Source organism: Daphnia magna, linkage group LG10 (genome assembly GCF_020631705.1).
Source record: "Daphnia magna isolate NIES linkage group LG10, ASM2063170v1.1, whole genome shotgun sequence".
Classification (NCBI taxonomy): domain Eukaryota; kingdom Metazoa; phylum Arthropoda; class Branchiopoda; order Diplostraca; family Daphniidae; genus Daphnia; species Daphnia magna.
The window spans coordinates 9,020,539-9,040,688 of NC_059191.1; the positions used below are offsets into that span (position 1 = coordinate 9,020,539).

Sequence of the window (20,150 nt, forward strand, 5' to 3'; positions counted from 1 at the left end):
CTCAAACCAATAAACATTAGTTTTGTAACAAAGACGAATTTATTTAGGCTTTTTGACTTAAATGATTTCCAGTTTAATTCGAAGAAGTTGACATGTGACATGTCCACAAACGTCGAATTTTTCAATTTTTTTTTACACACAATACAGAGATGGAAAGGGATGGGGGGAAGGGAAAAAAAAACATTGGGCTACGGAATGTACATGTTCAACCAATTTTTCTTCATGACTCAACATATATACAAGAACTTGTGCTACAGATCAGAACTGATCCACCTGGTCAGACCAGGATGTCTCTAAAAACTTGTGAATTTCAAAAAAGGTGAAGAAAAAGGAAGAAAAAAAAATTAAATAGAAATCAATACGTGGCTTCGTGGCCTGTTAAAACATGCAAATTAACTCCTTCATCCGAAGTAGAATTTCCATCTTGATAACTTGAGCGACTCGAGAGCACAACAACCCTAAAATGGATTAAAGATTTCATCAGTATTGAACAAATAATAATAGAAACTCGGTATACTTGTCTGATCCAAGAAGCCGATATATTCTTGACTGATCGGTTATCTCTTGCGTGACTGTTCCATCGCGAAGCGAACGTCCCTGCATGCCATAGCGATGGAAAGCTAAAATACTATCAGACAGGCAAACTAAATAATAATAAGAAAAACGGGGTGAATACACATACAAATCAGCGCGATGTTGCAATAAGTATGTATGGAAAATCGAGCTAGTTACCAACAGCTTCGATGCGAAAGCTAAATTTGATGGGGGCACTACTTTTCATCGAACGCGTTTTTGTGGCTTGACCTTGCATATCTACCACTTGGACGATTGAGTCGTGTGCTACTAGAATAGACTCTTTATCCAATGGCGTCACGCAGACTACATCCATTGCCTCTCGATTTGGCAAGACAGTGGCCAAACCTGATAGAAAACCGGTTAACTTGCGAGAAGTATAACATAAACGGTGATGCTACCATCAATATCTTCGGGTACACTGCCATCATCCAGGAAGGCTTCGGTGGCCGTCAAACGTACAACGTTAAGACGCAAATCAGAAGAATATCCTCTTCGCACCCCAACACACAGAAGCTAGAGAACAAAATCGCTAGAATCAATTACATAAGATAAAAACAAGATTTAAATCTATCTACTCGCGTATATTAAACATACTGGATATTCCATGTCGGGGCTCATCAGCATTTCAAATTCTGTGAGTGGATGGGGTAATCGGCATTCATAGTGCTGCAATGTAAAAAAAAATGAATACAAAACTGATTTATCAAATATTCCACGAATAGATACAACAACAAAAAGTAATACCTTGAGAAGCATAAATTTGTTCAGCGGATCATACCACTGCATCAAAAAGATACCGTTTGGCGTTGCGGCGCAAAGGTAGCGATATCCGTTATACGGATTTTTGCCAACACAAGCCCGAAGGCAGTTTCTCGTTTCGGGTACACGTTGAGACGGCGACAAGCGACGAGGGACTAGCAAGCGATCAAGTGGAAAGCGATTTCCGTGTCGAGTATGAGCTTGACTAAATAGCGCAATTAGTTCATGTCGATATAGATGCGGCGTCTTCCCCGATAAAGTCATTAGGACATCTGTTAATTGCAACAAAAAATAAAATTTCGGAGGGATAACCAAACATTCTAAAATTTTACCTTTAACAACAACCATCCAAATTGTGCGACGGGGGTAGAGCAGGTGAACATAGGCATCATGCAGCTGGTTAAGATTGAGAGTGTAAAGACCCTCTTCGGCAGCAATAAGAATATGTTGGTCACGCGTTTCTGGGTGGATCCACGTTGCCGTTCCATGAATGCCGAGAGGGCAGCCGTTAAACACTTTCGAAAAGCAAGCGCCCATGTGCACTTTGGGCGTGGGTGGAAGACCGTTGCTCGTTAATTTCGGTGACGGCGGTGTACTCTTCTTGCGTTCTCGCCTTCTCGGTGGGCGGGCCGGAATAGATGGATCCACTTCCGATGAAACAATAGCGGCAGCACTTGGGCCGCTGTCTAATGGAAGGACTCCTGTAATCGAATCGAAAAAAAAAATAAAATATTAAGACCACGACAAGATTTATAGGAAGAGAAACTCAATTGTGACATTTATTTACCATTGTCGCGTAGCCATTGATCCGCTTCTTCGGCGCCGTCCAACGTTAACGTGGCCGTTTTGTCTTCCAATTCAGCCGAGGTTATTTCACGCGACGAAGACATGGGCAGTGTTGCTCTGGGAAAAAAAGAAGAAAACAATGGCCAATTTAGATGATTTGTTAGTTTAAATAAATGGAAAGTGGGATAGAAAACAGACAACAGCAAACATGACCTGAGGCAGTAACATGAACAATGAAACGATGTGGTATACTTACTGCGAAGAGTAGGGATCCAACGGAGGACTAGCTGTTGCCAAGCCTCTGATTAGACGCAAGCGAAAGTGAAGAACCCCAAAGCAGACAAGGAGAGGCAGAGTAAAGAGAAGAATGCACAATTAGATTAGATCCTTGGCCATCCCCTTAACCGACACAATCTTTGAATTACAGAACTCAAAGTTAACTTTCGTCATTTTTAGTCAATGAATGCATAAACCATAAACAAGTGCGTGACGTGGTCTTACAACTAATGTAAGACTAGATATTTATGGACAAAACATTTTTCAAAACTAATATTCACTCAACTTTTAACAATTTTATGTTTATCGTTAAAAAGTTGCCACCAGTGAAAAAATTGTGAGGCTCGGAGGATCGTGTGTTTGTTTTTTGATTGTTTTACCTTGCCTTGAGTTCCTCCTCAATGTTCTGCAATAAGGTCCTAAACAATTGGCAAAAGCTTCAATAGATTTTGGCCTTGGTTGGATAACACCCCCCCCCCCACACACACACAAAAATAGAACATTTACTGAACCAACCAATTAACTGAAATAACCAGACTACCCACAATTTTGTTCGTGCCCAACGATATCCCATCGAGAAAAGAAATCCAATTAGGGTTCACTGTACCTGTGAAGTTCTTCATTTGCGGCGTCATTGTCCATCCAGGCTGATGCGACATCATAATGGTGGGCTGCTCCATTGGAATTGGGCCACAGCTCTTCGGCCGGCGAACCGGAAGCGCCAGAGGGATCGAGTACTACGTCATCTTCTAAAATTTGTACCGATAAATAACATTTTTTTTTTCTCGCCTGAGAACGAAAAGAACAAGACTTTCACACGCAAAAAAGCTCTTACTAAACAATTCCGATTTCGTTCGTTTGGACGCGATGCGTTGCGGAGCTGCGCCAATGGCCAGGTCTTCATCCGCCTCGGTCAAGCTATCCGAACGCAGGGGAGTGTGTGGGCTTTGTACCTGTTGTAATAATTCCATTGCTAATCGACGATTCAAATGGTTTCCTGGGCACGAAAATAAATAAATAATCTTTTGCAAAATTTAAATAACAAATTAAATTCATTCTGTACCCTGTAGAAATGAATGCTGCAAGAGACGAACGGCAGGCGGTCGCTTTTTGGGATTCTTTGTCAATGCAACTTTAACAAAGTTATGGAAATCAGCAGACCATTTGGCTTTCTCTTTAAGAACTGGCGGCTTGAAGCCACTCTTTGACATGAGGAAGAGGGCTCTCATCGGGTGCAGATCAAACATGGGCGGTTGTAACTCTGCCAATTCGATGGCAGTGATACCAACAGCCCAAATATCACACTGCTGATCGTAGCCCCCTTTCCTTTCGACGGCAGCCACCTTTTTATTGCGTGTTTGGAATAACTTGAAGTTACATCTCAGGACTTAGAATACAAAGATCGGAAAAATCACCTCCGGCGCCATCCAATACGGTGTCCCAATAAAGGACCTGCGCTTCCCCAAAGTTGCAGTGATTTGGGCAGAGACCCCAAAGTCGGCTAATTTTACATCACCATTATCCGTTAAAAGGATATTGGCCCCCTTTTTTTTTTGTTGAGAAAAGTATTAACAATTTTATTTTGTTACATTAAAGGATAGGAAAATGCTTGCCTTAACGTCTCTGTGCATTTTCCCCCGGGAATGAAGATAAGCCAATCCCTGTAATGTTTCTTTGCACATTAAAGCAATTTGGCTTTCGGTTAATGCGCCTGATACTGTATTGAAACAAAATAAAATGATTACCATATATGGTAGTTGCGTCACAAAAAATGTCCACTTACTATGGTAAATATCTTGCAATGATCCACCTCCACAGTATTCCATGCAAATCCACAATTTGTCCCTACGTAGATAGCTTCCATAGTAAGCTACGATGTTTGGATGCTGGCAGTCTTTCATCATTAAGATTTCCTGTTGAATGATTGTGAAATCATCACCTGGAATGATTAGAAAAATGACTCGAGAGATGATCTAAAGAAGCATAAGTTGCATTTTTTTGTACCTGGCTCTAGCTTAATTACTTTGATAGCAGCCCATTCAGTTGTCACCAGTCTTTTAGCCTAAAGAAAGCAAAATCAACAATGAACATATATTGAAATGCAGAAGAGATACAATATAAAAACCAGGAAGTGGCAACTGATTGAAGGGATTCAAGCTGTACAGGATGTAAAAATTTGATAATAAAACTTGTACTGTACTTTATAGACATCACCATATGTGCCGCTACCTAAATTCACCACAGACAACAAAAAAAGATGTTGATGAATGACTGGTAGTCCAATTCTATAACCTGGTCTCTAATAACAATAATTTATTTTTTTTTTTACCTATACGCTGAACCAGTTCATATTCATCTTGGGGATTCCTCCGACTAATGCCTGGCGATGCTGATCCACTCATTTTGTACGAAAGCACTGGTGTTCACTTCATTGATTTGATTTCACTTGCAGAGCCGAGGAACCACACAGACGATGATGTTGAACGATTATGCAAGCGTAAACCAAGCAACTATTAACTTATTAACAGGAACGTCGGTAGTAAATGTGACACGGAAGACAAAATCTGAATTTACAACTATACTTTACAACAAATAACACGGAAGAGCGAAAAAAAATAGTTGAGGCGCTCAGACATTTCTCTATAGACACTGCAGACTGTTCGTATGTCTGCCTTTCTGTCGGATGAATCAAGAAATATGCGTCTACTCTGCCATCTGCCGTTGCCCCTCTACAACATATCCTTATTTTGTTTCACAGATGTGCTCGACTATTTCTGTTTGCGTTGGGCACAAATACTTGACCATCCAAGTGTATATAAAGCGTATATATTTATACGTAACAAACTACGGCGTACTGTCAACAAATGTAATAGCAAACGATACAGTCTCACACATAAAGATTCCTCAGCTTACCCGAGTTGCCTGAAGGCTGGCACAACGTACGACTCACGGGCGCCGACGCCCAACGTGAAAGTGCACGCACATTCAGTCCAGATGCGTGTTGCCTTAGTCAACACGTCAATAACAGCGGTTACCTTCAGCCTATAGAAAATTGAGCTACTTCTATGCACAATATGATCGATTCTTCTCGATAACCCTCAAGCAATTTCGTTGCAATAACTTGTTCAAAATGATGGATTCTTGTTTGTTGGCAGAATCTCTGCAGTGGGATGTTTGTACGGCCTCCCCCCCCCGGCCATTCAGGGATAGTACGCAATAGTAGCCACCATAATCTTGTGAAAATTTCGATGCCAGTAACTTGCATACTGATGAATGGGCCAGCTAAATGCGATTCAAGAAGTGCCAATAACCATCATTTCGAAGCAAGGCCGATTAAAAAACTACTACAATCAGTCAAATAGATCAACATGTAATTGGCCTTCAAGAATACTTTCCACAATTGCTGCTGCCGCCGCCCTGTTCAAATAATTGAGCTAGGGGCGTGAGCCTAAAACGGCTATGCTGACGTAATGAAGAGGTCATGGCAGGCATAATGTTGACGCAAAAAATGGACAGCTACGTCAGCATTAAGTTTTGTACATTATTGTTTGAAGGGTAACGCGACTAGATGTCAAATCCAGGAATCCTAAATTGTGGTGCTTTAATGCAAGACTAAAAATAGAATATGAGCCAAGTTATTATGTGGGCTGATGATCCAGTTGCTGGGTAGTTACTGCCGATGCCGAGTTACCCGTCTCCTCCACTGGCGCCACCCATTGCCTTCGCGAAAATCAACAAAACGTCAATCGCTGTTAAAAGCACAAACAAATACCGCAGACAGCTACAACGGAGAAATTTAGCTTACGTGGCTCTTTCCGATGCCTGGGCTTCTTCGCTGCTACTCGTCGTTGGCCGAAATTGAATGCCACTGTTGATAATCAGTCGAGCAACTGAATATTCGGCGGAAGAACGGCTGGCGATGAGACCGGCGAGTTGCGGACGGCAACACTGGTAATGGATACAGCAAAGGAGGAAGACGGAAGAGCAAAAAATACTGGCTGGAACGGTGAAGAGAAAGAGAATGATATTCCGATCCTGTTCGGGATTGTGTTCCATGATCGCCACAGGGGTCACGTCACCACGGCTGCTCAGGTGACAAGGTATTAACGAACCAATGACGCCTGCAGTCCGGTGGAACTCGGCGCAGTCGACCGTGTAACCACAACCACGTACATTGACCATGAGACGGACATTGACAGCTTCAAACAATGACGGCGGATCGGTGTTGTTTCTTTCATCGACGAGCTGTTGGCTTTTAAGTTCATCCATCAGCTGAACGTATTGACGCCGTGAATGGTCACGCTGTAATTCAAACAACGGATTGTCCGACTGATTGGCGATGACACTTTTGTTGAAAAGATGTTTGTTTTGAGTTGCCCAACTAACGGCCCAGTTGGTAGACCTTTTCAACCGACTGGCCAGCTCGATTTCAGGTGTATCCAATCGAATCCAGCGGCTCGTGTTGGCCGATTCGAGTACCTCCCACGGCAATCGGCTAATGTTAGCAAAGAGCTGGACGCATCTAAAAAGTTCACCTGAATTTTCGAAATGAAAGTGATCAACATTCGATGAATTACCGAAAAACAAACAAACAGGATAGATACCTGTACATCCTTGGCGGCATGACGTCCACGTGCAAGCATCATTGCCTTTAACGGAACCATCCGGATTCCTTGAATGATGAATTTGTATGTCAGTAGTGAGACAGATGACTGGTTTGGAACTGAACGTCCTCCAAATCGACTCCAAGGCCGGATCGACGGCCAGCGGGAAAGCGATAATGAGTACAGTCAAGCTGAAGATTCCGGCCAACCACAATGTCGTCCTCAACAGCCAGAAGGCGAGTCGATGTATGTTCTCTCCTGATCAACGAACCAATTGATAAAACAAAGGACGGAACGGAAATTGTGTGAAGATGGATCACGTCGAAAACTTACGCCGTAGAGAGCTCTGTCTTTTCATCGATGCTTTAGCCGCCTGAAGGCGGAGTTGCATGATCTTTTGCCGATGAACGGGATCAAGCGTCGGAACGGGTGTTGAAACCACTTCTGTTTGCGGCTTATTCACTGATGGACCTGTTTTGCCGAAGCTGCCGTTTGGCGGCAATCGTGGAGGTCTTCCGGACATGACCGATCCGTGGTGAGAACCGGAAAGTGTATGTTGAGATTGTGACTGGGACACGGCTGGTGATAATAACGACATCCTCGAAGGAGTACTGGGAGAAAGAAGGTGATGATGTGGTGATGAAAATGGTGATGTTACTCCTGCGCCGCTCACCACTTCCGTCCCGCTGAAGTCGGCCATGTCAACTGGACCATATTTTTGCCAGTCGACACACAACGGCAAAGACTGTAGTACTCTGCTTATTCCAATTCCAGCCATGTCCATTATTTCGGAACCAGCGGCGACGACCACGATGCACAAGATGAAATTCGCCTATTGTCTATACAAGAACGCATACGGCCAGACTAACTGAATAATTCAATGGTTTTTCCTCTTCTTGTCACAAGCTTCTTCCCACCTTCTATAGATTTCCAATAAGTCGCCAATGTGTTTGAACATGTGGACAGACCTTGTTGTCGTTCTAGCTGTACAGTCACTACTTACTGGATATAGAAACACCAGTACATACATAAACGAGGCTACCAATAGCCCCCTGTCGATATGGCAACGGCTTTTTTGGGATGCAACAGCTCCTCCTCTTGATCTAACCTCATTTTCTCTTTTCACTGCCCTTTATCGCATCTTTGGTTCGTTGTCTTGCCGACTGGCTTTTCCTAACGTGACATGTCATTATGGCTCGTGTCGCACGCGTATCCGACTACGTTCACGCTACTCTGACCAGGCAGTCACAGCTGGATCCATTTGTCCGGCATACCATCACGTTCCGCTGGTGAACTGCACAACTAAAAGGAAAAAAAAACAAAACACAAAGACAAAAAAAGGAAAAAAACAAAACAAAATGAGATAAGGTAATAATTAAAAAAATTAACATTGGCAATAATCAGGAATTAAACATAAAAAACAAAAACAAACCTTACGTAGAGCGGCAATGTAGATCACGTTCATACGAAAACATGTTAACCTTCAACAAAAGGTTTATCGGACCAGATGAAATCGTGTATAATAATAATTGAATTTTGATCAAGTCAATTGCACAGACACGAAAATAGTTCAACCGCGCAGGCACACTTTGCGGGACACGAAAAAAACTCAGTTTTAGCAACCATTGCAAAACAGGTGAGCGGATCTTAAAAATAATAATAAAAAAATAACTAAAGAAACAAAGGTTTTTTTTTTGTCGACATAGTGCGAACGAAATTTGGGAGCCTGAGCCGTGAGACTTTGGAAACAATTGAGGGTACAAGTCAGCGGTTAGTTTGTTTATGAAATATAACTGGAATCGGTAAAGACGTTTACTGATAATTAAGAACTAATTTAAGCGTAACACGCATGGATATTGAAAAGTAGCATTCAATCTAGTGCCTATATATACAGTAAATAACTCAATTTAGAAGCTGCTGCTATCTCGTCCGATATTTCTGCAAGTCAAATGACTAATTGAAAACTAAATTTTGCGTTTACTTTTTTTTTTTTTGCAATTGTTTCCCCTAAGAGGGGAAAATAATTGGGAAAAAAAATTAATAAGAGTTTTGGAATTAGTTGAAATGAAAAAGTTAGTTATGGATCAGTCATCCAAATCATTGACTAAGAAGTGGTGAATGAACATGCATCGTTTGCGATCCAAATGTGGCTGATTTGGCGACAAACTTATAGAGGGACCTAGAGGGTAATTTGGAGGCGGAAGGCGGATCAGAGCGCTGCCGAAAAGCGCCACGAGCGTCTTGGCGTCTAGTCCATTCTTACTGCTATGTAATAAAACCTCCTTTAAGAAGCTGATGATGTGTTTGAAAACGTGCTGGTGAGAGAGCGGTAGGCAGCTGTAAACCGTTTTGCAAGACGGGAAAGCACCGCATCCGTCCAAGGCTTTTTGCGTCAATGCGAACGGAATGATGGGTTCTTTCAATGTCTCTAAAAAGATAAGAAGCGATTCTGCGACTGAATGAACGCTGCCTGGTAGAGTGTCGGGTAAACTATCGTCCAACGTTCTCCGGATAGCTGCTATCTCTGATGATAATCCTGGTTGTTCAAACAACCCAGGTGTGTCCATTCCTCGACGGTAAAGTTCGTCCAGTAGGAACCTGACGATTAGTTAAAAATTTAAGAAATAATTTTCTTGAGGCATTCAAAATATAGAAATTAAATTACCATAGCTCTTTTGGCACTGCTAATACGGGTTGCTTGGAATCTGAATCATTTCCAGGGTCTATAGAGGGATAGGCAGCCTTCTCCAATTGGCACACAGTTTCGGGCGCTACTTGCGCAATGGGCTGATGCATTTGGATCAAGGCTTCAATGGAACAACCGAAGCAACTCTTTTGATAATTCCCGCTAACGGTGATGAAAATGTCCTTGCCGCCATCCAAATGAAGCACCAAAATATCGTAGAGCTCGTCAAGTCCGCTGTTTAGACTCCAGGCTGTACGTTTGTCTACTAATATTTCCAGTGTGATGTAGGAATTATCTCCGGGCATCAGAAATCCGGTGTAGGGCTCACAAGCCAGCCAAGGTTTGCAATACTTGGAGTCCCGATGCTTCTTAATAAATTCATACTGGACAGGCACTTGCCCCGTATTTGCAACCGTGAGGATCTTAGTGGCACCTTCATTGAAAGCCACATTACCAAAATTAATTTCCGTCGAATCGACGCTGACCTGAGGTAGAAATTCATTCTCCAGCTTGTCTAATTTCTTCATGACCTCTTCGTAAATTCTTCGGTAGCGGACCGTATCGATAATCTTGACGCCGCATTCTAATAGGCACGACACGGGCTTGTGATCGCTCATGCGCAGCCCAGGATGGCTGCGATATTCCTTAAATTGAACATTATCTCCTTTCCACAGACATCGATCACACCATGCTGGAGCTCGGTTCTTCTCACTTGTGTCCCAGTTGTCAGTTCCCGGGTCATATTTATATGACGGACGGAATTGAATGGGACCTTCTTGGTAGCCAACGAAAATCTTTCGAGCCACGTGCTGGGCACGGAATTGATCGTATTGCAATAACGCTTGATAGTTACTTTGATCTAGCAAATCTTTGACGCGCAAAAGATCCAAATCGCCAGAAAGCCGATAATTAAGATCGCCAATCCAAAACACTTGGTCGTGGTCTTTTATAGACTTGCTGGGGAAAGTTGTCGAAAACACCAGCCGATTACAAATGTCGAGATAATCTTGATTACGTCGTTCCACTTCTTCAGTATGAGCGGCCAAATGACTATTAACGAAGCAAAGTGACGAGTTATGCAAATCAAGCCGAATCGCCACACCGCCCTGTGGAATAAAAAATATTTACATATATTAAATAACAATTAATTAACAGCCAAAATAATACAGATAATATAACCATTAACGTACTTTATTGCCCATTTTACCCATAAGTCCCGTACCAACAAATTCGGACGCCACACCCCTGACGTAAGCCCAATGTTTCTCTTGGATGAAAACGATCAGCATCATGCCGACAAGACGAACCAATTTCACTTTGCGGTATTTGCCTTTGGGATGAAGGCCACGGATGACTGCGCGAAGCCATTCTTCTTCGCGAGGAGTTTCATTGAACAAGAAGGCCTCTTTGCTGAGATCGAGCTCCTGGAAACCAATGGCGTAGATGTCAGGGGGATCTTTATCTACGGAAAGCCAATCTGCAAGACCAGATAAGGGTGGCTGTCCGTTGACATTGTATGTGCCTAAAAAGATGCTAATCTGGCGCAGATCTGTGTAAGCTGTTTCCCGTAAAGCCATCTGATACCTTACGACACTCTCTCTAGCAGCGATGGGTGTGGCGCCACCTTTGGTAAGAGGATGAGGGTAAAAAAATGCGATGTAATCCAATATTAGTGTAACGAAAATAATGAAGCTTTATACCAGTAGCTATTGAAGATCGGTGAGCCGTTACATCCGGGCTAGACAATTCGGAATCTGATTTATGGTTCAAGTGAGCGGGAATTGCATCATGGCAGTTTTGAGACGATGGTTGAAGCTCAGTCGCTGCTGATGTTGGTTGTTCAGAATCTGAACCTGTTGCCGATTCCCAAACAAGTTGCGGATTATAAACTTCCAACCAAGAAAAATTCGGAGGGGCGCGTTTCTTGTTGGCCACTAAATGAACAGAGTTAGAATGAACAACAGAATGAACTTGGAAAAACTATTTTACCTTCACTAGCTTTTACAACTTCGTCCACAAATTTATTGGCTTTGAATCCAGGTAGCATTTCAAATAGTAAATGCACCTTTTTTCTGGACAATTTTAGGAAAACGTCTGTAGTAACTATATTGGCACTGGCAGTATCTAGTTTTGCAAAGCAAATACTGTTGGTTTCTATCCCCATTAATAAACAATTTACACAATTTGTTTACCGATTTCACATTTAAATTCTGTATCTAAGGGTATAGTCCGCTCAAGACTAAATTCATCTGCTACATTTTTTGACACAATATAGATAAGCAGAGCACTTTCGGTGGAGTTCTCAACTAGCACAAGGAGACGATTGGTGCGGATCCACTCCTGTACAAGACCTGCTTCCAACGCTTGAAAAAATTGGTTAAGGAATATAATTCAAATATGAGAGTTTCTTTTATAACAGAATGAATGCTTGAGTGAAAAGGATATTGTCACGATTCTGTGACCACTGGGCAGCTGAGCCTGAAGGTTGGCAATTAAGCTCTCCATCCCACCGCCGGCTGTACTCATATTCCTTTACGACACTGAGTGGCACTTGAGAACACAGCATGCACACACTCACAAAAACAGACATACACACAGAGGAAAAAATAACTTTACACACTAGTGGTTTTTAAAACCAGCAGTTTGCAATAACGGATAGAATAGTGAAATACGGTGAGCTACTGTCACCACATAAAAGGGAAAGGGAACAGCAGAAGACAATAGTAATCGATCAGATTTTCTATGCGTATATCGATTTTTTAACACCCAAAATGTTCAAGCATAATCAAGTTATGGCCGCAAAGAGGTGACCAGGTCTAGAAATACGAAGCCCAAGCACTACGATACATTTACTCCAAACGAATTTTTTGTTTTGTAAGATAAATGGAAATATTAACTGTAATAACTACTGACATCCCTTCTACAAAACCATCACAGATAGGATGATCAAACATGAAGTCCTAAATACCAACAAATCGCAAGCGTTTACTGGCAGGCATCCTGGTTGAAAGTATATATTAAGCCATGACTAAATTTCATGTCTGCTGATGCGAATAAGCTGGTAGAACCTTGTCATCGTTTATAAAAATAGTACCATGGAATTTTGTCGTATTAAAACGTTTAACACTCTTTCACTTGATGGAGTTTAAAGGACGTGACTCATATCCTATCTGTGCGGAAACCGTGTTTCAAAATCTATATAAAATGCAGGTTCAATAGATGTAGATTTGCCTTTTCCTCCAGAACCAGAAGCTTTAGGAAGGTTTGGAGCGATGATGAAAAACGCAAACGGCCAGAGTTACTTGGCATCGTGAGGTTTCGTTTACTTTTCTTACCTATCATGAAGTATACTTCATGCTGTTATGTAATAAAAGAAGATAAAATTAATTATTTTCGCAAAAGTCACGTGCTTTCATAGGCTATCCGCCATCTATGAACGCGTATCTAAAACGTTCAGGTAAAACGCTTTGCCGGCCTTATCCTTGCTATCCTTACGTTGCTATGCTCGCCTTCTGCTCCTAATTCATTCCGCTACCCTTTTCTTTTCGTCTATTCCTCGGTTCTACCAGTGCAAAGATTCCACCATGTCTGATCAAGTAAAATATAACTGCTTTTATAATGTATTATTTGTAGAAATATAGCTGAAAATTTTACAGTTGGAACAAAGTAGAATAAGACGTTTACGTTTTCGAGAACGTGCTTTTCTGGGAAATAGCTCCCAAGCCGGTAGTAGAAGAGGAGTTATTGCATGTGCTTATATTTAAGCAACTTGTGTTTGCAAGTTTTGAATTGTTTAACTTTATTTAAGGTTAGAAAAACATAGGGAAAAAGATTGCAACCAGGTCCTTTCCTTAATTCTTTTGTAATTATTAATTTTTTCAAGACACTCTTTAACAATTTGCCTTTTTTCTTTCCCAGGAAGCTCCAGAATTGGTGGTAAGAATATGCTTAACTTAGCACCTTTTGGTATTGATCTCACAGCAATATTATTGCCTAGGACCCAGCTGTAGCCATCAAGGAAAAGTGTACCCAAACCAAGGAATGTGCTGCCCTTTTGGAGAAATTCAATGCTTGCAATGATCGAGTAGCAAGCAAATCTGCCACCACCGAGACCTGTGTAGAAGAACAGGCAGACTTTCTCCACTGTGTAGACCACTGTGTAAGCTCTATTAGAATTTATGTGAAGAGGTTTTATCTAACAAATATTAATTATTACTCCAGTTGGCTCCCCAGCTATTCAAACATTTGAAGTGAAGTGTTTGTTAGCGAGATACAAATTCTTTATTAGTGTGGTAACAGAAACTGGAAAGCATTGGAATTTAATGATCATCATCTTGGCTGTAGATTATAAATAGGAAATAAAAGTTGCTGTTACATACCAGATAGTTACTTGCTTATTTATGATTTTCCTTTATTATTCTATGACTTACAGAGTTAGCAGCCAGTTAACCAATGGTCTAACCAGCAAAGTGTTGTCCTATAAAATCCAGAATTAAAGCATTGTGCCAGTTTCCGTAGATTTCAACAATGACGATTCACTACGACTCAAGTCCTCCTTGCATACCGTTACAGCCTACGTGACGAGCATGCCACGATAACATTTCAATCCGCGCATCCGAAGCTTTTTAGGGTGAGCTTGAACTGAATATGAATGATGTTTTGCTGACCCCCATTTCTACATCCTTATGTCGACCTAGTAAGTCAGTTCCGATTCGACTTGATGACTTTATCCCAATCCTCTTATACCAGCCATCGTTGACGGACGCGTTCGATAACCAGTGGTGATCCATCACCTCCGAGCTCTGCAAAGTGTTCAAGGCTTTATTCAAGTCCAGCTACCCATTTAACCACAAGATAGTTTGGATATCTTGATGGAGCTTGCACGAATTCTTCTCGTTTTGACGGCCTTGGCCGTCATTGGTAATGAAGCAACACCGTTTAGGTTCCCATTAAGGATTCCGACTTCCTTTAGTTCATGGTTACCGTTTACCTTCAACATCACTAAGGATAACACGGATTTGGGTTCGATTACCTTAAACATCAAACCAAGATTGGGTGGAGATGTACGTAGATCAATTCATTTTCGTTTGACCTTTGTGAAACTAAATGCTTATTTTAGATTCAGACAACCAAGATAAAACGAGAAGTCCCAGTCGGAGTAAAAAGATTTGATGAAAAGATCGGCCGTCTTAACAGCAAAGAAAGTCGTTTGTTTGGGCCGCTTACTGAAAGATGGGAATTGGGAATTCCTTCCGGAGCTAGCCTTTCCGCGGGAAGTATTGCATCTATGGCCGGGTTGATATGGACTCTTGTTGCAAGTATGCGAAAATCTAATATTTAATTTTTCTGTGGAAACCTTTTCACAAATTCTTTTTTTCGATTATAGAAAATATAAAGTATAAGAAGGAACACGGAGAACTTGGCGGCAAAGATCAAAAAGACGGCGGTAGAACAAAGGAAACTGTACATATCGCCCCGCCAGCTTCATCGTATGGATCATACAATGTTCCGTCGTACGGTTCTGACTACAGTCTTCCACCTCATAAGAAACCGGAAAAAGGAATCGATGGTTTTTTCAAAGGATATAAAGGCATTAAAGAAATGCAAGCACAGGCCATGAAGGGACTTTCTAGGCTTGTAGGTCTGAAGGATTTGAATAAAGTATTACACCCAGGTCAGAAGCCTAAAAAACTTAAAATAAAGAAAAGGCCTGAGCAACAGCAGCAATACTACGACCAACCTGTATACCAATCTTCCTACACCCCACAGGAATATTTGCCACAGCCGCAGTACGACCCTTCCTCTGTATACGCCCCTCCTCCAGAACCTCCTGCTTATGCAGTCCCCTCAGAATATATACCAGTTCCCGTTTACAATCCTGCACCTGAAACAGTTCCTGTCTACGCCACCTCCTGTCTATGCCCCTGAACCAGCTCCTGTCTACGCACCTCCTGTCTACGCCCCTGAACCAGCTCCAGTGTACGCTCCTGCCCCTGAACCAGCTCCAGTGTACGCTCCTGCCCCTGAACCAGCTCCTGTCTACGCCCCTGAACCAGCTCCTGTCTACGCCCCTGAACCAGCTCCAGTGTACGCTCCTGCCCCTGAACCAGCTCCTGTCTACGCCCCTGAACCAGCTACAGTGTACGCTCCTGCCCCTGAACCAGCTACAGTGTACGCTCCTGCCCCTGAACCAGCTCCAGTGTACGCCCCTGCACCTGCACCAGCTCCAGTGTACGCCCCTGCACCTGCACCAGCTCCAGTGTACGCCCCTGCACCTGCACCAGCTCCTACTTATGCACGTGAGCAAGATCCAGTTTACATCCCCGCACCGGTGTATGCTCCTCCTACAGTTGATGCCACTGCTGAGATGAACGTACTAGCTACTCCACCACACGAACCGCCTGCACAATATTCTCCCACGAATAGTTTCCCCAATACAGTCCCCACATTCACACCTTTTTTGCGAGAAATCCTTTCACAAAGTAAAGCTCAAACATGGAATGAAACTCCCCATCTAGCTCACCAACCCGATGTATCTTCTCTTGAACTGGAGCAACCAGCATCTGATCCCGCATCAGTTCCAGTTGCTCTATTTCATTTTAGTCCTACGCAAACACCGCCAACATTTATTTCGATCCAAACTAACGGCTTCTTGCCAATATACCCTTCTCCTGTTGATCCATTACCTTTCATGCCCTCAGCCAATCACGAAGAAACTGCACAATGGCCAAAATCAGCCGGTGACGAACCGTCATTTGGTGTTCCTCCTTTGTCCTCACCTTCGTCTCCTCTTCCTTCCAGAAGCGCTCGAATTGAAGATTCAGAACCCTTAGATCCATCTCTTTCCGTGACCGAAGTTAGTAACTCAAAGGTTAGCGGGCCGTTAGTTGATACCGAGGTTGATGAGTTGACGCAATCCGAAGCGGAAGATAGTCTCGTGCCAAGCTGAGCCCTGGACAACTCCTGCATCCATTGTTAGCGATAGCTCTACCTCTTCTATGTAACTTACGTAAATCTTCTTTAGATCCACGACTCTGAAAACTGCAAACAATAAGTAATTATTAAGTTATTTATTTTATTTGCAATTGATTAAGAGTTAGAGCACCTTGCAATCTTAGCAGTTTCATGTTTTTGGCTGGGCTTCCAATACATCTAATATGCAAAGAAAATTAAAATCTTATTACTTTATTTCTTTCACCCAAACTCAATCAAGAGTGAAATTACCTGTTTAATAAACAGAAGATATTTCATCCAAAATTAACGTGGCATCCATTACCTTTTAAGGACAGCTCATTTCCAAATTCGGAATGCGTAAAAATTTCGAAAGCTATTTCAGAACTGCCTAGACATACAGGCATTTTTGTTAATTTCCAAATTGCAACCCGGAAAAAGGAACTTGTTTGTCGAATGTCACTGGGTAACAAACGTCCGTCTAGAACGCCGTTATCTGCGCGACGAAGAGCGAAGACACGCAACGCATCTTAATCGTATCCCAGAGCTTACTGACCCGGCGATCATCACCAATACGTGATTAAGAGAGGCTGGATATTTCCGGTCCTTCCACAAACCGGAAAACTATTCAACTGTGCTTCGTAGGGATCAACACCATTGCAGGAGGTGATGCCAGGCATTCGGTTTCGAACATCCAAGACGAAGGAAACAATCGACTTTGGCTCTCCTAGTCAACTTTTGTAAAACTTAACGTAGAAAAATTTTTGCAAATATACCTGTGGGCTTCTCGAGCTAAGGCTAAAATGGATTCAGCTATTAGCGAAACCAATCGCAAATTAGAAGAAAATGGCACGTTTTGGGATAACCTCGGCAACTACACGGCTATCCTAAGTATCACCTACTTCTTCGTAACCATCCTCCAGATTTTAACGCGTAAGTTCAAATCAATTTGCGATTCAATCAGATAAGTAAAAATAACTAATTTCAAATCGTTTCCTTCTTCTTTAGGGGTATGGGAGGCACAAGGGAATGCGGCCAAATCAACTAAATCAGTTACTGCAAGGGAAGAAGTTGTACAACAACAGGCCGCCGAAACCACACGGATCTATGAGGCTCTGGAAAAATTGGCTAAAGTGTCCGTGTCAAATCGTTCTTAATCCCATGCTTATTACTCCTTGTTAATACATCTATTTAAATTCACAGTTTGATCTAAGAAATGTCTTTATTAGCCAGTTACTTGATGTTTTATACCAATCGTTGTTGCTCCCATAATGAATATGGCCTAGAGTTTGATAGACGGCTGAACTGGTAGTCTTCCTCGCCTTGACTTTTTGGGTGGATTTTGCAATGCCTTGGGCACATAGGGTGGAACAAACTCGTCCAATCGTCGCACACCTGGAGCTTTGCCTCCGATTTCAAAGAACCGTACCTTCTTCTCCATTGGTCGCATTTTATGATCAATCTAACAAACACAACAATTAAGCCAATCGATTGCCTATTAATAGAACAAAACGGCTTACTTTGTAAATTTTTTCCCAATGGTAAACTTCCTCTTTCAGTAAATGGCGTGGTCGATTAGAGTACAGGTATTTGAAATTTGATTCTACTTTTTGACGCCTGGTGGTATCGTTTACATTGCTAATGTACAATTCGGTGCCCAAGTACGGTCGTAGGTTCACTTGAGGCTCAGTCGGTTTGATCAGGTAGAACTTAATCAAAGATTTAAGAACGTCATCATTGAATCCTAGAGAAAACAGGATGAAAGTTTGATGTTGGTAACTAATTTCGTCTGTTTTTTCATACCTTTCACTTGTCCACTTTCTATAACATCAAAAAGCTTCATTTCATTAGTGCTAAAACAAACATTGCGGTGAGGATTGGTAGGACCAGAATGCTTGCCATAAAGAGCGCAAGTATTCAGCTGATACGCAGAAAATGAATAGTACTGCCCGTTAGTGATGATAGTTTGTGTGCTGATTGGATACGTTAATTCAGTGTAGGGTCCAAAACCTTTAAAATATATCACAGTAATATAAAAGTAGCACAAGGCTAAAAGAACGAGTTACCTAAATAACAAGCTTGTGATAAAGTCCAGGCAAAGGAATGGAGAATAGCTTGAACATGTAATGCCTCTTGATGATCGGAGGTTGTTAACTGTTCGTCCCGTTGTTTCAAATAACCACGACTTAAATAGGATAGGTACCCATGTTGAGCTTCAACGCCCGGCCAGAATCCTGAGGGGAACTTGCTCGCTATTATTGAGCATCTATATTATTTAAAACTAAGTTACCTGGCACGTTTGTCGCACGGCAATGCTTGTATTTGTATCCCATGACGCGCGGATCCAAGTTCCAACTAGGAATGGTCCCCTCCGTACTAAGGCCACTGTTTCTATCAAGCAACTGGGGAAGGGGTTTTGAATGCCTCAGATTCAGGCATGGGGATCCATAATATTGAATAGGCCTGGCAAGATTTAATTTTAACAGATGAGTCACTAAAGTTTGACTATTCAAATTAATTGTTTCACCTGTCAATGGGTTCATCAGGTTTGATTTTGTTGTTTAATTTATCATTTTCACGGCATTTCCTCAGCAATTTGTCTGGCTCTATTCCTCCTAATGACCAAAAGGCTTCCAACCTTGGCTTTAAATCAATGTCAGTCAATCCAAGTTCATTATTTAAAGGACTGAGGACAGTGACTAGCATTCTATTCAGCAATGGGATGAAATTCCTTGAAAATCTATCCTCTTCAGTTGCCAATGTTTTTGTTTCTCCTTTTCGGTTAGTTCTGTAAGGAAACAATCATAAAAGCTAGTCTGTACATATATAATTCTTGTGTACATACCTTTGTTCAACATAATCAAATTCTTGAAGAAGCAAATCATTCAATTTCTCTTTGACAAGAGGAATAGATTTAGTTGCAATCTCATCGACATCATTATAAACTGAATGGCAGTTCATTTGTGAGGCAAGTCCTCGTGGCAAACTGGGTGAATGGTAGGGCATCATATGAAACCAATTTCTCTTTCAGATTGCAAGCCCACCATCCATAATATTTAGGTGCATTAAGCTCCAATAGTTTTTCTTCGACCGTTTCTAATTCAGTAATCTTTTTAGCGACTGCTTCTACTTTTCTCTCCCTGACTGCTTCATAACTCAAGTCTAAAATTGGAGGGTACACAGGTTTACTTTCATATTCACTTTCACTAGGTTGAAAATAGCTTGATATTCTTCTACACTGTGATATCAAGGTTTTTTTAGTGGCTTCATTAGCTACTGATAGTTTGTAAGCCATATTTCAAAATTGTCGGTGTGCGACAAGATTCACACGAGCAGGACTGATACCCACATGTAAACAGACAGAAAATGGTCATCTCTCAGCTGCGGGACTGCAGACTGCACCAAACCGAATTTTATCATTCTTAAAACTCTAACAGTTTCAAAATAAAAGTTTTCAAAGTTTTTTAATTAATTTCTTACCTTAAAAAAATCTTTTTCGTCATTAAAATCAT

The 20,150-nt window shown here is 41.8% G+C and overlaps 7 protein-coding genes across 12 annotated transcripts; 3 read left to right on the forward strand and 4 right to left on the reverse strand.

The window, feature by feature from the left end:
- Nucleotides 1–20: 20 nt before the first annotated feature.
- On the reverse strand, nt 21–5,518 carry LOC116932806 (mitogen-activated protein kinase kinase kinase kinase 5). Of its 5 annotated transcripts, XM_045180579.1 has the most exons (19): nt 4,727–5,506; nt 4,598–4,626; nt 4,402–4,459; nt 4,181–4,336; nt 4,011–4,114; nt 3,813–3,941; nt 3,461–3,740; nt 3,233–3,394; nt 3,005–3,146; nt 2,778–2,816; nt 2,378–2,422; nt 2,123–2,238; nt 1,668–2,036; nt 1,321–1,607; nt 1,171–1,242; nt 975–1,089; nt 733–921; nt 518–644; nt 21–458 (listed from the first exon to the last, which is right to left on the reverse strand). In XM_045180579.1, exons 1-19 carry the CDS (start codon nt 4,797–4,799, stop codon nt 356–358), a joined length of 2,595 nt encoding a protein of 864 aa, XP_045036514.1. In that variant the 5' UTR covers nt 4,800–5,506; the 3' UTR covers nt 21–355. The 5 variants fall into 5 exon arrangements, with proteins under 5 accessions (XP_045036514.1, XP_032796557.2, XP_045036513.1 ...); XM_032940666.2 differs by having other exon boundaries at nt 1,171–1,607; nt 4,727–5,518; XM_045180578.1 differs by lacking the exon at nt 2,778–2,816 and having other exon boundaries at nt 1,171–1,607; nt 4,727–5,512.
- Nucleotides 5,519–5,751: 233 nt separating this feature from the next.
- Nucleotides 5,752–8,171, reverse strand: LOC116932815. 2 transcript variants are annotated; one of them, XM_032940699.2, is made up of 5 exons: nt 7,919–8,171; nt 7,335–7,840; nt 7,002–7,259; nt 6,203–6,932; nt 5,752–6,117 (listed from the first exon to the last, which is right to left on the reverse strand). In XM_032940699.2, the coding sequence occupies exons 2-5, from the start codon at nt 7,783–7,785 to the stop codon at nt 6,036–6,038; spliced, it is 1,521 nt and encodes a 506-aa protein (XP_032796590.2). In that variant the 5' UTR covers nt 7,786–7,840; nt 7,919–8,171; the 3' UTR covers nt 5,752–6,035. The 2 variants fall into 2 exon arrangements, with proteins under 2 accessions (XP_032796590.2, XP_032796591.2); XM_032940700.2 differs by having other exon boundaries at nt 7,335–7,865.
- Nucleotides 8,172–8,495: 324 nt separating this feature from the next.
- On the reverse strand, nt 8,496–12,995 carry LOC116932803 (inositol polyphosphate 5-phosphatase OCRL). The gene is made up of 7 exons (XM_045180577.1): nt 12,133–12,995; nt 11,880–12,051; nt 11,677–11,811; nt 11,388–11,621; nt 10,878–11,311; nt 9,667–10,793; nt 8,496–9,599 (listed from the first exon to the last, which is right to left on the reverse strand). The coding sequence occupies exons 1-7, from the start codon at nt 12,211–12,213 to the stop codon at nt 9,086–9,088; spliced, it is 2,697 nt and encodes an 898-aa protein (XP_045036512.1). The 5' UTR covers nt 12,214–12,995; the 3' UTR covers nt 8,496–9,085.
- Nucleotides 12,996–13,139: 144 nt separating this feature from the next.
- On the forward strand, nt 13,140–14,068 carry LOC116932833 (cytochrome b-c1 complex subunit 6, mitochondrial). The gene is made up of 4 exons (XM_032940731.2): nt 13,140–13,283; nt 13,606–13,623; nt 13,685–13,846; nt 13,909–14,068. Exons 1-4 carry the CDS (start codon nt 13,272–13,274, stop codon nt 13,939–13,941), a joined length of 225 nt encoding a protein of 74 aa, XP_032796622.2. The 5' UTR covers nt 13,140–13,271; the 3' UTR covers nt 13,942–14,068.
- A 92-nt stretch (nt 14,069–14,160) lies between these two features.
- Nucleotides 14,161–16,856, forward strand: LOC116932810 (proline-rich extensin-like protein EPR1). Its single transcript, XM_045180582.1, has 5 exons — nt 14,161–14,317; nt 14,437–14,750; nt 14,807–15,005; nt 15,074–15,530; nt 15,721–16,856. The coding sequence occupies exons 2-5, from the start codon at nt 14,559–14,561 to the stop codon at nt 16,634–16,636; spliced, it is 1,764 nt and encodes a 587-aa protein (XP_045036517.1). The 5' UTR covers nt 14,161–14,317; nt 14,437–14,558; the 3' UTR covers nt 16,637–16,856.
- Nucleotides 16,857–17,285: 429 nt separating this feature from the next.
- On the forward strand, nt 17,286–17,840 carry LOC116932832. Its single transcript, XM_032940730.2, has 2 exons — nt 17,286–17,571; nt 17,647–17,840. Exons 1-2 carry the CDS (start codon nt 17,442–17,444, stop codon nt 17,793–17,795), a joined length of 279 nt encoding a protein of 92 aa, XP_032796621.2. The 5' UTR covers nt 17,286–17,441; the 3' UTR covers nt 17,796–17,840.
- Nucleotides 17,599–20,014, reverse strand: LOC116932811 (28S ribosomal protein S30, mitochondrial). Its single transcript, XM_032940691.2, is given in 9 exon segments — nt 17,599–17,825; nt 17,890–18,100; nt 18,159–18,382; nt 18,442–18,648; nt 18,705–18,872; nt 18,929–19,101; nt 19,166–19,426; nt 19,484–19,587; nt 19,589–20,014. Coding segments are annotated over 8 exon segments (1,662 nt in total). The 5' UTR covers nt 19,934–20,014; the 3' UTR covers nt 17,599–17,825; nt 17,890–17,920.
- Between the last annotated feature and the right edge of the window lie 136 nt (nt 20,015–20,150).

What these genes read in the sequence shown, in the direction of transcription:
- LOC116932815 (XM_032940699.2), bottom strand. Translation starts at nt 7,785, where the DNA reads ATGGACATGGCTGGAATTGGAATAAGCAGAGTACTACAGTCTTTGCCG. An exon ending in ATGCCGCCAAGGATGTACAG is followed by an intron (nt 6,933 to 7,001) that starts GTATCTATCCTG and finishes TCGAAAATTCAG; the next exon opens with GTGAACTTTTTAGATGCGTC. An exon ending in CAGGCATCGGAAAGAGCCAC is followed by an intron (nt 6,118 to 6,202) that starts GTAAGCTAAATT and finishes ATTTTCGCGAAG; the next exon opens with GCAATGGGTGGCGCCAGTGG.
- LOC116932803 (XM_045180577.1), bottom strand. Translation starts at nt 12,213, where the DNA reads ATGAGTACAGCCGGCGGTGGGATGGAGAGCTTAATTGCCAACCTTCAG. An exon ending in AGAATTTAAATGTGAAATCG is followed by an intron (nt 11,812 to 11,879) that starts GTAAACAAATTG and finishes TTGCAAAACTAG; the next exon opens with ATACTGCCAGTGCCAATATA. An exon ending in CCGATCTTCAATAGCTACTG is followed by an intron (nt 11,312 to 11,387) that starts GTATAAAGCTTC and finishes CTCTTACCAAAG; the next exon opens with GTGGCGCCACACCCATCGCT.
- LOC116932832 (XM_032940730.2), top strand. Translation starts at nt 17,442, where the DNA reads ATGGATTCAGCTATTAGCGAAACCAATCGCAAATTAGAAGAAAATGGC. An exon ending in CATCCTCCAGATTTTAACGC is followed by an intron (nt 17,572 to 17,646) that starts GTAAGTTCAAAT and finishes CTTCTTCTTTAG; the next exon opens with GGGTATGGGAGGCACAAGGG.
- LOC116932833 (XM_032940731.2), top strand. An exon ending in TCCACTGTGTAGACCACTGT is followed by an intron (nt 13,847 to 13,908) that starts GTAAGCTCTATT and finishes TTATTACTCCAG; the next exon opens with TTGGCTCCCCAGCTATTCAA.
- LOC116932806 (XM_032940666.2), bottom strand. Translation starts at nt 4,799, where the DNA reads ATGAGTGGATCAGCATCGCCAGGCATTAGTCGGAGGAATCCCCAAGAT. An exon ending in GCAGCATTCATTTCTACAGG is followed by an intron (nt 3,395 to 3,460) that starts GTACAGAATGAA and finishes TTTCGTGCCCAG; the next exon opens with GAAACCATTTGAATCGTCGA. An exon ending in TTGGATCCCTACTCTTCGCA is followed by an intron (nt 2,239 to 2,377) that starts GTAAGTATACCA and finishes TTTTTTTCCCAG; the next exon opens with AGCAACACTGCCCATGTCTT.
- LOC116932810 (XM_045180582.1), top strand. Translation starts at nt 14,559, where the DNA reads ATGGAGCTTGCACGAATTCTTCTCGTTTTGACGGCCTTGGCCGTCATT. An exon ending in AACCAAGATTGGGTGGAGAT is followed by an intron (nt 14,751 to 14,806) that starts GTACGTAGATCA and finishes TGCTTATTTTAG; the next exon opens with ATTCAGACAACCAAGATAAA. An exon ending in GATATGGACTCTTGTTGCAA is followed by an intron (nt 15,006 to 15,073) that starts GTATGCGAAAAT and finishes TTTCGATTATAG; the next exon opens with AAAATATAAAGTATAAGAAG.